General features: G+C 40.9%; 1 protein-coding gene and 1 long non-coding RNA gene across 2 annotated transcripts in view; one reads left to right on the top strand and one right to left on the bottom strand.

Moving 5' to 3' along the window:
- Window positions 1-11,613, top strand: part of LOC124883939 — a 34,421-nt gene extending 22,808 nt beyond the window's left edge. The window contains exons 2-3 of the long non-coding RNA XR_007042358.1: window positions 1,457-1,680; window positions 11,559-11,613. This is a non-coding gene — a long non-coding RNA (uncharacterized LOC124883939). The remainder of the gene's footprint in view (window positions 1-1,456; window positions 1,681-11,558) is intronic.
- The window catches only part of ccdc9 (coiled-coil domain containing 9), a 45,301-nt gene that overhangs the window by 10,571 nt on the left and 18,010 nt on the right, over window positions 1-16,720 (bottom strand). Inside the window, exons 10-13 of the mRNA XM_047391435.1 lie at window positions 8,096-8,216; window positions 6,863-7,019; window positions 5,987-6,707; window positions 1,504-1,659 (exon numbers count right to left, since the gene is read on the bottom strand). Of these exons, the coding sequence (XP_047247391.1) occupies window positions 1,504-1,659; window positions 5,987-6,707; window positions 6,863-7,019; window positions 8,096-8,216 (1,155 nt within the window). The remainder of the gene's footprint in view (window positions 1-1,503; window positions 1,660-5,986; window positions 6,708-6,862; window positions 7,020-8,095; window positions 8,217-16,720) is intronic.

Raw genomic sequence — 16,720 nt, 5'->3', positions numbered from 1 at the left:
TTTTCTTAATGACCATTTATGACCTTATTTTGAGGAACCCAAAAGGCGGAAACTAGACGTGTGGGAGGTTTATGGTGAACACATTCTAACATCAAAACTGGTTTTGGAAAAGATAAAACCACTTAACATTAAAATTGTAGAACCATGGACTATTAATAGAACTTAGCTATTCCGAACCCAAGAAAAGTGGCCAAATATCCATCCTGAATGCTGCATGGTGTTTGCTAATGGCCGCCTAGTCTGTGGAGAAGGTGCAACTGGCTAAGATTTTAACCAACTATTAGCGTGAGTGTTTGTTTTTATGCATTTCAGGATGCATCATTTTGACTCCGACTAGATTTGAGAAAATTCATAATAAACTAACCAAATTCTTGTTTTTAAAAATCCTTCCAGTCTGTAAAATGAATGCTTCAAATGCATCCTTAAAGTCCAAAACTGACGTTTGTTCCCATGATGAATGGATAGAAAGTTCTGACCAGAACTGCAGGTGTGGCAATGGACTGGTAGCTAAATCTGAACAACCACACAAAGTAGATGACTATCCTGTCTGAACGGGGTCCAGGGTTCAAATCCCAGGCCTGGGGTCATTCTGCATGGAGTTTGCATGCTCTCCGTGTGAATGTATGGGTTCTCTCTGGGTACTCCGGCTTTCTCCCACAGTCCTAAAGCATGATTGTTAGGTTAATTGGTCTCTCTAAATTGCTGCTAGGTATGAGTGTGTCTCTGGGTCTTGTGTTATTCTGTGATGGACGTGTCCAAGGTGGACTGTATTTAATCATATTGTTAAATACTGAAGACATTTTTAGAGCTCTCATGGTGACAATATCAACGCCTATTTTCAGTCTTTTGGCTTTGCAAACATCAGGTAGATTTTCTGCTTGTGTCAATCAATTCTTAAACCAATTAAAACAACAATAAAAACTCTTATAGCTCTTTAAACGGTACGATAGCTGACCCTCCCTACTGCCTTCCCCAGAAAAACAGATCATATCCCAACAGTCTCTGAACCAAAAATCTGTCGCAACCCCCTGAATCAAACACTATATGCAAAATATGAGCACAGAGTTACAAAACTGCCATTTGCCATTTTGTGCCCCATTTGTAACATGTTCAGACAGGAAATAAAATACAGTTTCACAAAACAAAAGAAATCTTTCAGATTTCCATGAAGGAAATCCAAGATCAACTGATGTGCTCAAAGCTTTAGGATTATCCTCACTACATTAACATGGGGTAATTTAGCTTTGTACCAAGAACAAGCCTGTAAACATCGGGTTCCTAGTTCCACCTTATAAGGGTGAAAAATATCATATAGTTGGCCTACAGATAATTACTTTCTAAGATTTATGAGTTAATGTTTGAGCATTCAAACTTGGTGATTGGTGGTGGTTTCATCAGTGTGTTACCAGGTGAGTGGAGAGGTTTTACAACTTTACTAATCTTTATTTTCACACAGAAAGAGAGGAGACAGAGTCATTTTAAAGTCGGTAATAAGATCCAAACCTGAGGATGTCTGCTCTGAAGACGGTCCTGCTTCAGCTCCTGGAGCATCTTCGTGCCCTGCGGGCGTCGCCTCGTCTTCTTTCCTCGCCGCCGCTTCGAGGGAAATCTGCTCGGCCTCAACAGACACAGCAGACGCAGGAGGGTCCAACTTGTCTTCTGACAGAGAGACAATGAAAGGTGAGAAATGATCCCATCTCATTGAAAAACTTACATCCTAAGAACATTCCTCTGTTAACAAATCTAAACAAATATTCAGCACCAGGACAAGATCATTAAAACAAGACCGCAGCTTTTAATCAAGTCTGTCGCTGAGGGAATAGGAGCATGAATAAAGAAAATTGGACTTCGCTGTCGGAAAACTTGTCATAGGGATCAGACAAGACCCATAAGCAGGAGAGGATAATTTCCTGTAAGAATCGTAAAGCCAAGTAACGTTTAAGAAACCAAAAAGCTGCTCCGCTTGTCAATATTTAATCTCTAGAAGTCAGGTATGATTTCTGACACCAGTTTAATTAGCGGATTGGCTTCATAAATCTCATCTGAAAGAAACGCTTCAGATTCTGATGAAGAACCATCAGACATGTTGGTGTAAATCTCTGGTGCCTCCCTGAACACAGATCTGTTGATCAAAACTGAACAAAGATGAAGCCAAGGCTGGGTGTGAAAAATAAGTACACCCTTGCTGCATCCCTAACAATTAAAAGGGGAAAGTAGCAGCCAGGTGCTGCTGATCAATTGATCATCACCATCAGAATGACTTTTTTCCAAAAAACCAAGAGATTCGACAGTTTACTGGCCTGAAACGTACAGGTAGGTCACATTTATTTATATATCACTATTTATACACAAGTGCTTTACAAGAAACAAAGACAGAAAAAAAGAAAGCATAAAAACATGGCAGGAAAGAAAAAGATGTTAAACTACAGACATTAAAGGCATGAAAGAAACAAATGTTTTAAGTTTATTAGTCAGATTCATTGATGAAATATGCTGTAAGTGAATGTTTTCAGTCCTGATTTAAGTTTCTACACATCTCAGGTTTTCAGGGAATTTAATCCAGAGCTTTGGTCCTGGTTCTGGTCCAGGGAACACTGAGGAAGCAGGTATCTCGAGCTGAGGGGTTTACATGGTTTACATCAGACAAGCAACTCAAGACCATTTAGTGCTTTACGGACCAATAGCAAAACTTTATTATGTATACTTTGATGAACAGGGAGCCAGTGTCGGGATTTAGGAACTGCTGTGATGTGATCCATGGTCCTGGTGTTGGTCAGGACTCTGGCAGCAGCATTTTGGATGAGCTGCAGCTGCCTGATTGATTTTTTAAACGGAGACCAGCAAGTTCACTGTTGTAGTAATTTAACCTACTGAAAACAGAGGCATGCACAAGTTTTACTGTTTCCTGATTAGAAAAGAAACCCTTTATTCTGGCTATTTGTAATAATTATGGTGAACTCATGCTTTATGTGGTTGCAAAAAATTAAGATCCGAGTCCAAAAAATGCACCCAGGTTCCTCTCAAGCTCTGCGATAAATTTTAGCAGAACACCAAGGCAGAAAGATATCAGCAATGATCATAGAGAAGCAAATGTGAAGCAATATGTGAAGGGTTATTTACACACATGGGCAAAATTGTTGGTACTCTTTGGTTAATGAAAGAAAAACCCTCAATGGTCACAGAAATAACTTGAATCTGACAAAGGTATTAATGCATAAAAATTCTATGAAAATTAACAAATAAAAGTCAGACGTTGCTTTTCAAACATGCTCCAACAGAATTATTTAAAAAAATAAACTCATAAAACAGGCCTGAACAAAAATGATGGTACCCCGTAAAATAATGTGACCAAAGGGACATGTTAAATCAAGGTGTGTCCATTAATTAGCATCACAGGTGTCTCCATCCTTGTAATCAGTCAGTGTGCCTATATATATGGCTACAGGTAGTCACTGTGCTGTTTGGTGACATGGTACCACACTCAACATGGACCGGAGGAAGAGCGCGGTGCTAGTGGTGTAGGGGTTAGCACGCGACCACATGAAGAGGCTATAATCCTCAAAGCGGCCGTCCCAGGTTCGAGTCCTCGACCCGGCGACCTTTGCTGAATGTCTCCCCCTCTCTTTGCCCCTCCTTCGTGTCTGCCTACTATCAAAAATAAAGGCCTCTAGTGCCAAAAACATTCTTGAAAAAAAAAATAGATCAAAACATGGAAGCGAAGGAAAGAGTCTCAGGAGATTAGAAAGAAAATTATAGACAAGCATGTTAAAGGTAAAGGTTATAAGACCATCTCCAAGCAGCTTCATGTTCTTGTGACTACAGTTGCACATATTATTCAGAAATTTAAGATCCATGGGACTGTAGCCAACCTCCCTGGACGTGGCCGCAGGAGGAAAACTGATGACAAAACAAAGAGACGGATAATACTAACGGTAACAAAAGAGCCCAGAAAAACATCTAAAGAGGTTAAAGGTGAACTTCAAGCTCTAGGAACATCAGTGTCAGATCGCACCATCCGACGTTGTTTGAGGCAAAGTGGACTTAATGGGAGACGACCAAGGAGACCATTGTTGAAAACAAATCATAAAAAAGCCAGACTGGAATTTGCCAAACTAGATGTTGACGAGTCACAAAGCTTCTAGAAGAATGTCCTATGGACAGATGAGACAAAAATTTTACGTTTTGGCAAGGCACATCAGCTCTATGTTCACAGATGGAAAAATGAAGCATATGAAGAAAAGAACACGGGCCCTACTGTGAAACATGGAGGAGGTTCTGTTATGTTCTGGTGCTGCATCTGTCACAGGGTCTTTGCAGGTATAATGAAATCTCAAGACCATCAAGGGATTCTAGAGAGAAATGTGCTGCTCAGTGTCAGAAAGCTTGGTCTCAGTCTCAGGTCATGGGTCTCGTAACAGCATAATGACCCAAAACACACAGCTAAAAACACCCAAGAATAGCTAAGAGGAAAACATTGGACTATTCTGAAGTGACCTTCGATGACCCCTGACCTAAATCCTATTGAGCATCTTTGGAAGGAGCTGAAACATGCCGTCTGGAAAAGGCTCCCTTCAAACCTGAGACAACTGGAGCAGTTTGCTCATGAGGAGTGGACCAGAATACCTGCTGAGAGGAGCAGAAGTCTCATTGACAGTTATAGGAATCGTCTGATTGCAGCGATTGCCTCAAAACGTTGTGCAACAAAATATTAAGTTAAGGTACCATCATTTTTGTCCAGGCCTGTTTTAAGAGTTTATTTTTTTAAATAATTATTTTGAAGCATGTTTGAAAAGCAACGTCTGACTTTCATTTGTTCATTTTCATAGAATGTTTATTCATTATTACCTTTGTCAGATTCAAGTTATTTCTGTGACCGTTGTGGGTTTTTCTTTCATTAACCGAGGGGTACCAACAATTTTGTCCACGTGTGTATTTATCTAAATGCAATAAATGTATCCACTACCGTGAAATATATGTTCAAGGAAAATTACCCCAAATTCAGAGTAATTAAAGACTAGCTCATAAAGGGCTGAACAAATATGGCTTGTTTGGAAGCGTTGAAGGAGGAAGTCTCCTCTATCTAAATACAAAATGGCAGCATGACTTACATCTGAAACCTCTGTCTGAATGAACCAGACTTCTGGAACAAAGTATTCTAGAGTTAAATGTGACGCCCTCTCGGCCTGACAGCTGAGTTCTGACCCAAACTGGGTCAACAACAAGAAGCAACTCAGTCAACATGTCCCCAGAACCACGTTAAGAGACGGATCAAGTCTGACGTGAGAGCCTGGGTTTCTACAAAAGTTCAACATTTCACGGTTTTCCAGACTAAAAGTTTACAAATATTTCCATCAGTTTGTGTAATATTCTGAGCACAATACATTTATCTAGAGGGGTTTTATCATCTGCAAATTTCTCCGCTGTTTAGTTGTGTGGAGAAGAACGAGCTCACTGGACCAACCTGGATCAGCTCCATTTAAAAATCTAGAACATTTAGATGGTTTGAAATCTGGACTGAGTTATCTTGCAACAAATGCTGAATTTTTAAATCAGTTTGAGATGATTCAAGCTTGTCCTGAAAATAAGAGTCTGTTTGGCATCCAAATCAGACCCGGTTTAAGAACCATAAGTCCAAATGATCTGAGTGGTTCTGTAGCCCTTCCCCCCAGTGAAATGGTCCTTTTTTCTTATTTTTACATTTGTGCGGATTTATCCATTGTATCTGTCTGTAACTAAAAAACTTTAGAGATAAGGAAGTCATTTAAATATAAATGAAATTCTTATTTTTTTTAATTATAATTGTATTGTTTTGGACAATAAGGAATAAAATCTAGAAACAGAAAAATTGATGCAGACCTTTTTCCCAGAAAATGATCAAATCTACCTGTATTCTCTCCCAAAGTCACACAGAGCATGCAGGAATTTATCTGGCAGATAAACCAGAACCACTGAACTGGAGGAGGGTGGAGGGTGTATGATGTTTTACCTTCTGATGGAGCAGCATGTGGAGCCTGGTCAGCCGTCACAGCAACCTCTTTGACCTCAGAGTGCGTTGCGTCCGGAAGAGAGAACGGAGCTGGGTCAGAATCTTCAGATGGGGTGGGATCAGAAGGTGGTGCAGCAGGGGGTTGTGAGGCGATCTGTTCGGGCTCTGATACTGTGGCGGTCTGCTGGGGGTTTGCTGAAGGAGAACATTCCTCCATGGCTCTCCCACCTGTCTGCTCCTCCTTCTGTGGCTCTCTGGGTTCACTAGAGCCGCCAGCTGAGCTCTCCTCCTCCTCCTCCTGGTCCTTCTTCTGAGGAGGACTGGACTCGGTGCTGGAGGGCTTTACCGGGCTCTCCCCACCCATGCTGCTCCTGGGCGACTGCATCTCCATCTCCTCCGCCCAGTCCGACACAGGCTGGTGGCCATCCAGCGGGTAGAAGGGGCTGAGGGGTTTTCCTCCATCTGACGACTCCTGTGTGGCCGCTGGAGGAGGGATGCGGACCTTTGGCCTCGGAGTCCGTTGCTCCTTGGGGCTTTCTGCTTTTTTTGTCTGTAAAAGCTGTTTGGCAGACATGGGTGAGCCGTTTTTATTTTTGTCTTTCTTCTCCCCGCCTCTGGAGTCCTTTTCTGAGTCGCTTCTTTCTCCAACTTCCTCTTCATCACTGGCGTCTTCCCATTCATCGTCATCATCTCCCACCTCGTATTCATTTTTCTCTTCCACCTAATAAAAAAATAGAAAGGAGAGACTTAGCAAGAAAGCGTTTGGAAATGGTGAAAGTTTTGTGGAAGAAAAAAATCTAGTTTATCTGTTTAGTTTCCTTTGTAGGATTTGCTCCAGGTGACCCCATCTTGTCCAAAATATACAAAACCCCTTACCTTCTGCTCTTCTGTTTTAGGTTTGGGTTTTTCTTCTTCTTCCTCCTCTTTCTTCATTTTCTTCTTTGTGGTTTTCGCCTCTCTCTTTGTCTTGTCCTCCTTTTCTTTCTCCTCCTCCTCTTCTTCCTTCTCTCCTTCCCAGCGGTTGTCGTGCATGCTGGCAACAGAGGTTCAGCATCAGAGTCAAAAGACCAAAGTTTCAAACAAGACTGAAAAATAAACTGGTTATCTCCTTAAACAGCGTTGTGGTGGGGATCACGATGCTGCTGACGACCCAGTTTGGACCAAACGTCAACTGTTTGACAGATGGTCTCACAGTTGCATACAGAGGAGTTCATGACTGACTCAAAGGTGTCCAGGTTTTGTTGCTGCATAACAAGCCCCAATCATCACCCCTCCACCACCGTGTTCAACAGTTGAGGTGTTTGTGCCAATATGTTGGTTCTCTTTAGACATGAAGCTGTGCATTATTGGCCAAACATCTCTACTTGGGTCTCCTCCGTCCGTTCCTTTTAGAGAGATGAGGGTTTCTCCTTCAACCCATCAAAGCGAGCCATGCTTGTTCAGTCTTTTTCTACTTGACCTGTCGGGAACTTTAATGTTTAGCAGAACTGAGGCCTGTAGAATCTTAGATGAAGCTCTTGGGTTTTTTACAACTGCTTTGAAGCATTGTATGGTCTAATCTTAGGGTGGATTTGCAGGGATGTTCATCTTAAAACCTGTATGCAGCCAAACTGCCAGAACTCCTCCTTATCTAGAGGTTCTCACACTGCTGCTGATGATCAGTTAGTCAAGTGCATTTGATCTGCAGAACCTTGCACCACCCTTCACAGTTAAATCCAATAAAGGCAAGAAGGGCGCCTTTACTTTTTCCCCACAAACAGCTTTACTCCTCTGATTTCATGTTTCTTTAATGAATGATGACAGAGTGGAATGTAACTTGGGAGTTAAATTTAAATTATTTAAATAAGGTGGTAAGAAAACATCCATTAGGTCTTGTAAATTAAACATTTAGGACGTTCTGAGGTGGTTAGCTTGTCCCTGATGAAACAAATTCTAAATAATGACTCAATAAAATAAATAAATATGCAAGAGCAGTTTTCTGTCTTATTTTGGGGCGACTTAGGTTTAATCAAACAATAGATGTAATTTAAAAACCATGTCTAAAAACAATGATCAGCCATTCTACGTTCAAAAAGGTTATTTAAAGCTCTTAAGAGTTTCTGGGCTCACCTGTAGCTCTGTCTCTGTCCTCGGCCCCTGCCTCTGCTGCGGTCCCCGCGGGGCCCCTGGCCCCTGCCCTGGGACAGGAAGTCGCCAAATGTTGGTCCTCTAGGAGTCCGTTTGCTGTCGTCTGTTGGGGATTTTGATGGCGAGAGTACATTGAACTCAATCTTGTTTTATCATTAATGGAAAATAAATCAAAAATGCAATTTGTTTTATAAAGCACATTAAAAGAAAAGCAACAGGTTTGGCCAAAATGCCGTACAGAAATGAGATAAATAGGAGATAAAAAGGAGTATGCCGGCTCACACTGGGCCAGAAGTGTTTGAGAACAGATGAGTTTTTAAAATAGACTTTAAAACAGGAAGTGAAAATGCCGAAGTTTGGGAGAGAAAACTGAAAAAGCTGATCTAAGGTCCCGTGAAGGAAGACGAGGCTTAAGTAAATCACACAGTAAGGGTAGAGCAAGACCATTTAAGCATTTATTAGCCAACATTTTAAAATGTGTTCTGTGATGCTAAAGGGAGACAGAATAGGTGAGATCTGCTCATGTCTGTGTGCACCAGTTAAAAAAAACAGACAGAAAGGTACTCCTAGCTCTTATTACTCCAAGGTATGATCATACAGAGAGAAACTGGAGAGCTGTACTCATCTTTGCTGAAGTCTAGAAATGAAGAAACACTATTGTTGAATCTACAGTTCTGGTCACATACACTAATCCACATCCAAAATCTGGATCTGGGACTTTTAAGGATTTATTTGAACCTAGGTCGAGCCTGAAGGTGTCAATTTTGGAGCAGATCCTCTCAGTCTATGCTGATATAAAACTGGCTTCGCTGTGGAGATGCTATTCTGGTGTTTCATCAGTTTCCAGTTCACAGCAGGCTTGAGGCTTGATGGTTCCTGGGTTGTTTCTGAACATCCAAACCAACGTCTTTCCAGCAGAGGAACAGTTTGGTTCTTCTCCCAGATCCAAAAGTGGAGACACATAATGTCTACTTGCTTAAATAGTTTGAAATAATTATCCTGAAATGTGTAGTTGTTAAAAAATGTCTACAAAAAACGTTTTGCAACAGAAAAAAAACTGCTGTGAAACTGGAAAAAAAAAAGTTCAAAACTACTTTTCAGATTCAAGTTTTTTTTTCGAACTTGCAGATTTGTTTTTCGGCTTCAAACGTTTGGCCCTGTTTTGGCGTGGGGGGCGGGGCCTCAGAATCATGACTGACAGCTCAACACAGCGGCTAAACAACATATTCCCAGCTGTTGCATTCAGGGACCGTGGGAACTGGAAATATCTGTAATACATCGATATTCTATATATTTATGATTGGTTTTGAAAGATAACATGCTTCACCGATAGAAGCAGCTTACGTGAAAACACGACGCGCATCTCAGAGGAGAAAATATGATCTTGACAGATTTGCACAGCATTTTAAGTCCGTGTTGGAGATTTCACATGCTCTCAACGTAAAGCAAAAGAACCGCTAGACTAAGTGGCGGGAATGAAACCAGATGCAAAACGAGCCGGTATTTTCCGAATATCCTTGCATAATTAAGCCTGGACTTGTTTTCACATGGACTGGACTCGGGTTTTGGTTTCTGGTGCATTTTTGATTTAAACGTGTTTGGTCTCCATGTAGTGAAGTGACTCACAGTCAGTATGCCACAGCCCTGGCTGTGAGTCACTTCACTAAATGGAGACCAAACACGTGTGCAAATCTGTCAAGATCATATTTTCTCCTCTGAGATGCGCGTCGTGTTTTCACGTAAGCTGCTTCTATCGGTGAAGCATGTTATCTTTCAAAACCAATCACATATATATAGAATATCGATGTATTACAGATATTTCCAGTTCCCACGGTCCCTGAATGCAACAGCTGGGAATATGTTGTTCAGCCGCTGTGTTGAGCTGTCAGTCATGATTCTGAGGCCCCGCCCCCCACGCCAAAACAAATCTGCAAAGTTTGAAAAAAAATAACTTGAATCTGAAAAGTAGTTTTGAACTTTTTTTTTTCCAGTTTCACAGCAGTTTTTTTTTCTGTTGCAAAACTTTTTTTCCAGTTTTCAAATTTTTTTGGGGGAGGTTCAAAATAATTTTTCAGGTTCAATGTTTTTCTTCTGAACAAACTTTTATTTTTCAGGTTCAAGTTTTTTTTGTTTGAACAAACTTTACTTTATGGCCCCAATTTAGCTCCATTGTCTGGAAGGTGAATCAGAGCAGCTCAGTAGATTGTGTCCATTAGCTTAATGTTTCATGTCTTGATTTTACTTTACTATTGAGATTAATTGAGAGCCGTCATGTTTTAAATCACAATTATGAAGCCTTTATGCGGGTGTTTCTTTTATTTTGTCAACCAGATTTAAAGTTGCCACCCAAACTGCAAGGCACCAGCCTCCAAACAGTTATACTTTTAAATCAACACATCATAAAAATTACTAAACATTGTGAAGCCCATAATTGATGTATTTATAGCAGGGCTGGTGTTCAAAGCTGGTTTTAAATGTCTATTTTCAGAGCCATGAAAATAGCTTAAATCAAGCTAGTAATCCCACTGTAATGAAACAAAAAAAGTTTTCTGCGATGCTTTAAATAAAAAAGCATTTACATTTAGAGAAAAGGAGCACATGTGGAAGAATATTATGAAGCAGACAGGTCAAAAGGTCAACAAAGATGAATGCAGAAGAAAGAGAGACAATCAAAGGTTTGACTGGATGGGAAAAGAAAGTTAATCAATCTGACATATGGTGAAAGAATGAAGGGAAACAAGAGGAGAGGAAACAAAGAAGAAAGGTCAGAGACAGAAGAAAGGGTGTGGAGTAAAAACCGCTTCCACAAGAAGACAGGAGGTGATGATGCAATGGGGCAAAAGGTCATCAGAGACAGAAGTACAGACGAGACGAAGGGATTAGGAGGGAGAGAAAACAGAAAGGAGAAAGACTGGAGTAGCCTGAAGTTATGAGGAAACTCCTCAAATTAAAAATATTAACAAAACACAAATTTGTTTTTCTACCAATATTAGGAATTTGTATCTACTTCTATTCATTTTAGTAACCCTTAAACTATCCCAAACCGTTACCAGTATAATCCTACCATGTTTGAGCAAGCTTTAAGTTTAACAAGTTGTTGGATGGGTGCAAAAACTTGTTATCACTCATGTAAAAACCTTGTGTTGCAAGGCACCTGCACTATGCCTTCCTCCCTGTGTGTGTGAGATCATTGTTATCTCTGTGTGAACCAGCCTCCTTTCCGTCTCACACACACACCCTGTCTGAACTGTCTGTTGAACTGTGCATATAAATAAAGAGATAGGGTGTCAAAACTTTGTAGTTTCACTGCAAAGTGGGCTACCCTTGCTGCAAGTAACTATGACTGTATCGTTCTTACCTCTGAGTTGACTAAATAATACCTAACATTTATTGGTCCTTCGTAGCCGGATTAATTCAATAACCTTATTTCTCTTTGCTTTAACAGTGACTCTGGGATCCGTGGGGGAAGCCTGACGTCGAGCGAAGCACCGCTGCACAGCCTCCATTAGCCGGAGTGGCTGAAAGTCCCGGTGTGTGTGAATTCACACCTGGCCAGTGGGTTATCGCCTTCCTCGGCGCGGGGTGACTCTCACAGGGTCCAGAGAGTCACCAAGAAGTCAACTCCGAGGTGAGACAGTTTTAAAATACAGTTCATAGGAAAAGTACTTAACAGTCGTTGGTAGTGCGTCGCCGGTAAGGACGCTGCATTCGAATGGTTTTATTCCACCGTGAAAAAAATAGAGACAAATTAAGGTAGGGCCCCGCCAAGAAGGGGGCCAAATAAAACGACTAAGGGTTATTTCCCTGCGAGGAAATAAAACGACTAAGGGTTATTTCCCTGCGAGGGAATAGAATAAGCGCTATAAAAGTAAAAAGAACGGAGTAAATTGAGCTCATAAAATAACACCAAGTTAACTTAGAAACATTACAAGGTACCTGAAACTAACTGTGTGACTGTGTTGTGTGTGTATGGAGGACTAAGCATTTTAATAGAATCAGCAGGATTCTGCTAGTCCTGTGTTTTCTTTTGCCCAGATTAAAACTACGTACTGGTGACTTTGGAGATTCAGGTCGGATTTCATTCCAGAAAATTAACACCGCTGCGAATTAGTCGCAGTAGAAGGGCGTGTTAATGTCCTCTCCTTAAAGTCTCATGCCAGTGACCTTTTATCTGGGACATTTATACTACAATTAAACTAACATAAAACATAGGGGAAGAAGATAACTCTGATATGGAGGAAGTTGACATACAAGCAGCCTTAGAACTGATAGCGTTAAACAAATCACAAGATTTACCCTACAAGAACATAATAATAAATGAAAAAGTGTACAACTGCTTGTGTGACACGGGGGCATGTAGGACAGTATTAACTGAACCCCCACCTGGAGTAAAATATTCTAACACTGCAGTACATGTTAGATCTGCAGCCGGTACATCAGAGGTCCATTATCTAAGCACACCGGTGATCATAAAAGAGCCTGAAACAGGATCCACATGCCAGGCTCCCGTTCTAATTAGTCAGAAATGTCCAGTAAATCTGCTAGGGAGAGACATTATGCAGAAGTTACACATAAACATCGTGTCTACAGAAACAGGCATGAAAGCTATTGTTGAGGAGGGAGCCCTAGTTGTACACGGGTCCTCACAACCACACTATTACTGGTCTCTAGATCTAGGACCATCCCCAACAGCTAGAGAGCTGCTAAGAAAAACAAGAGAAAAACAGTTGAGGAGACAGGCAGACCGTGGCCAGACTGTCTGTCTCTGGTCAAACTATGGATGAGAATAACTCCAAATCAATCTGGGCTCACTCCATTTGAAATAGTACATGGCAGACCGTTTCCTCTGCCTTCTGATATGAATGAAATAGAGAAAGCACAACAGGAAACTTCATTAGCTGAGTGGATGAACAAAATGTTGCAGACAAAAGAAGCACAAATGTCCAGTGGTCTGCCGATAACCTCTGCTCCTATCCCACAGAACGACCTGAGGCCTGGAGACCTGGTCCTGATTAAGACACTCCACAGGAAGGATTGGAGCACCCCCTGCTGGAAAGGGCCGTTTCAAATACTCCTGACAACGCCCACAGCTCTGAAAATAGCAGAGAGGCCTTCCTGGATCCATAAAAGCCACTGTAAGCCAGTTTTGCCGTTACAGGAGCCAAACCAACCGACGGGGTAAGCAGAAGGAAGTCCGGATTCAAAGGGGTTGGAGGACCCCTATGGCCCAGCGTCTCAAACCGGTGAAGAAAACAGCTGATCTGCGCCCAATTATAAAATGGCTCTCTGTAACATGTGGACAGGACTGATAAGCCTGAGCTTAATTCTGGTAGCAGGACTCTTTCTCTATCTAAAGCAGGATCCACAGGAGGGGATACCGAACCAGAAGAGATGGACATCAGACGGGACCCATCTCAGACCACTGACGGAAGGACATGACACACACCCATTTCTGCAAAATTACTGGTATCGTTATGTGTATGACACAGCTAAAACTCAAAATAAAACTGATTGTTATGTGTGTTCCATAATGCCCGTGCATTCCCAAGGCCCCACCATATATGTCAAAGCTATGAACCTCACCGAGACAAGTTGCGCCATATCAATGGGCCTGATAGGATACACAGATAAACAGTTCTTTCTTATGCCAAACCAATCTTTCATATTTAACACTTCTGGAATGTGGACAGATAAAAATCAGATCGTTGTGAATTATACACTGCGCAGTGACCAGAGATTAAATTATAGCTGTGACCCAGAAAACTGCACTTGCGACAGAAAACAATGGCAACCTCTCAACATTACAGGGATATCAGAACCATTCAAAGCATATGTAACAGACCCCGGAAACCATCGACACTGCATAAGACAAAATATTATAGGGAATCATACTCATTTTGTAGGGAATACTACGAAATGTAACTACTTCTACACTTACAGGAATAATCCCGGAAACGGCACATACTGGATAGAAGGGGTGGCATGGTTATGTGGTAATAATGCTTATGTACTTCCACCCAGCTGGTATGGTGTATGTGCCCCAGTTTTCACATCAGACCACACTGTGATACTTAGTAAGCAGACTATAGTTATACCACATAGGAGATCAAAAAGGGAAATAGATGTTAAACCACATGACCCCATTTGGGGAACAAATGTCCCAGATGAATTTAAACTTTGGTCTAAAGATGATAAAACATTATTATCTCTCTTACCCTGGTTAGGTGTGGGCAAATTAATGCTGCGCGTGGAAACTTTAAGTTATTGATTTGGATTGTTTCTAAATAACTCCATAATAGTAGAAGAGGGTCAAAACACAGAAATGAGCGCTATGCGAGCCATGATAATTCAGAACCGCATGGCTTTGGATATTCTAACAGCATCAACGGGGGGCGTTTGTGTTCTATTGAATAACACCTGTTGCACATATATCCCAGATAATATACACTCTGCAAACATAACGGGAGCATTAAACAACCTACAGAATCTGCAAAATGTCATGGCACATGACCACCCAGATCCTAACTCTTCTTGGTTAGATTGGATGCTCACAGGGGGATGGATAAATCTGTTTAAGGTTCTCTTAGTTGCAGTAATAGCATGCATGGGCCTTCTGTGTCTCCTGTCAATATGTATTATCCCATGTTGCAAATGCATGGTACAAAGAATAGTAACTCAGTCAGTCACTGTAGCATATGCAACACTGAACCAGGTAGAAATGCACGAAAATGAAGGGGACGATTATGATGACATGTTGTAAATAAATCACATCAAAAGCCTGAGTGAACTCATACATTGTATTTCATAAAATGACCTTACAGCAGAAAATCGAAAGAAGTTGTTGCTTAAGTGAAATGAGAAAAAGTACAATGATGACATAAACAGGGCAGATTTTTAAATTCCTTTATTATGTTTCACTGATTCATTAATTTAATATTATTCTTTTATTTTTATGATTTCAAGTATTATTCTTTTATTTCAAGTATTATTCTTTTATTTTTATGATTTCAAGTATTATTCTTTTATTTTTATGATTTCAAGTATTAATCAACATTTAACTTTTAATGGTCACCGAGGGCGGCGGGGCCGTATGAGTATTTCCCACAAAATATAATCTGTTTACCGTTCGTGAGTTTTCGCTCATACAAAGTATTTTTCTTACTCGTTTTTATATTAAATGTTTTTACTTGTGATAAAAGGAGGGACTGTTGGATGGGTGCAAAAACTTGTTATCACTCATGTAAAAACTTTGTGTTGCAAGGCACCTGCACTATGCCTTCCTCCCTGTGTGTGTGAGATCATTGTTATCTCTGTGTGAACCAGCCTCCTTTCTGTCTCACACACACACACCCTGTCTGAACTGTCTGTTGAACTGTGCATATAAATAAAGAGATAGGGTGTCAAAACTTTGTAGTTTCACTGCAAAGTGGGCTACCCTTGTCGCAAGTAACTCTGACTGTATCGTTCTTACCTCTGAGTTGACTAAATAATACCTAACACAAGTCCTTACCCAGATCCTTTCTAAAAACAAAGTCAAACTGTGAAGTTAACTGTGTGTAAACAGCTGCATGAGTGATGTTACAGTAATAAACCTGCCTACATGTCAAATAGCATGCATGTTATGCATTTGGGGGCAAGGTGCATTAAAACCTTTAAAAAGGGGAGATGTAAAATTTTAAAGTCAATATAAAAATCCAACAGAAGAGAAAGACAAGAAGAAGCACATTAAGAGCAGAAGGGGCTCAAGGACTGATCCCTGAGGTACACCACAACCAGCCCAGATATTTAGGACGGTAGACGCGTTGGGTACGTTTGCTTTAATCAAGCCACCAATGTTGCCTCATTAGTCATTTCTGCAGCTGGACACAACCGTTTAAAGCTGATAATAAAGACACAAACTCCTTCTGATTGTCTGGGTCACAATGTTTAAAAGGACAGATCATGCTTAATTTAAGTTTCACTTCAGTTGATCTCTGTTTAATTCAGGATACAACATTAAAAAGCCTTGAATTATTAAACTCCGTCTGATTTTAGAGATCTGATTGCTCTGCATGTTCTCAGCGGAGCACCTTTCTCTCAGACTGCAAGTTTAATGCTGGTTCCTACAGTTTGAAAACTACAATAGGAGGCAGATCTTTCACATATCAGGTTCCTTTCCTAGGGAAACTGCTTCATGTGAGCCCGGTTCTGCTGGTAGTTTCTCTCCACTGTCGCGACATGCTTGACCAGGAGGAGGGACTGCTGTAAAGGTAAGGCATTCATGCAAGTGGCTGTATTTTTTAGAGGCATTTTATGGCAAAGCGGAATTAACTGTATTGTAATGATTAAATTAAACCCTTTGAAACTGCACCTGAAGCTAACTGGACTGATTTGAATTGGGGCTGAATTGGGCTCTATATGACCAGATATGAATTGGACCTTTGAGATGAAATTCTTCTGTTAACTGTCAATATAAAAATAATTCCAATAAAAAATTATCTCTTTAAAGACTCTTTTGTTGTTCCAAAATAACAGCGTGAAGAGTTGCTGTCAGAGCTGGATTTCTCTCCACCTTCAAGAACCGCTTGAAGATTCAATTACTCAGAAACTCCTAAAACGGAAAACACA

Source organism: Girardinichthys multiradiatus, chromosome 18 (genome assembly GCF_021462225.1).
Source record: "Girardinichthys multiradiatus isolate DD_20200921_A chromosome 18, DD_fGirMul_XY1, whole genome shotgun sequence".
Taxonomy (NCBI): Eukaryota; Metazoa; Chordata; class Actinopteri; order Cyprinodontiformes; family Goodeidae; genus Girardinichthys; species Girardinichthys multiradiatus.
This window is presented reverse-complemented; position numbering and strand designations above follow the sequence as displayed.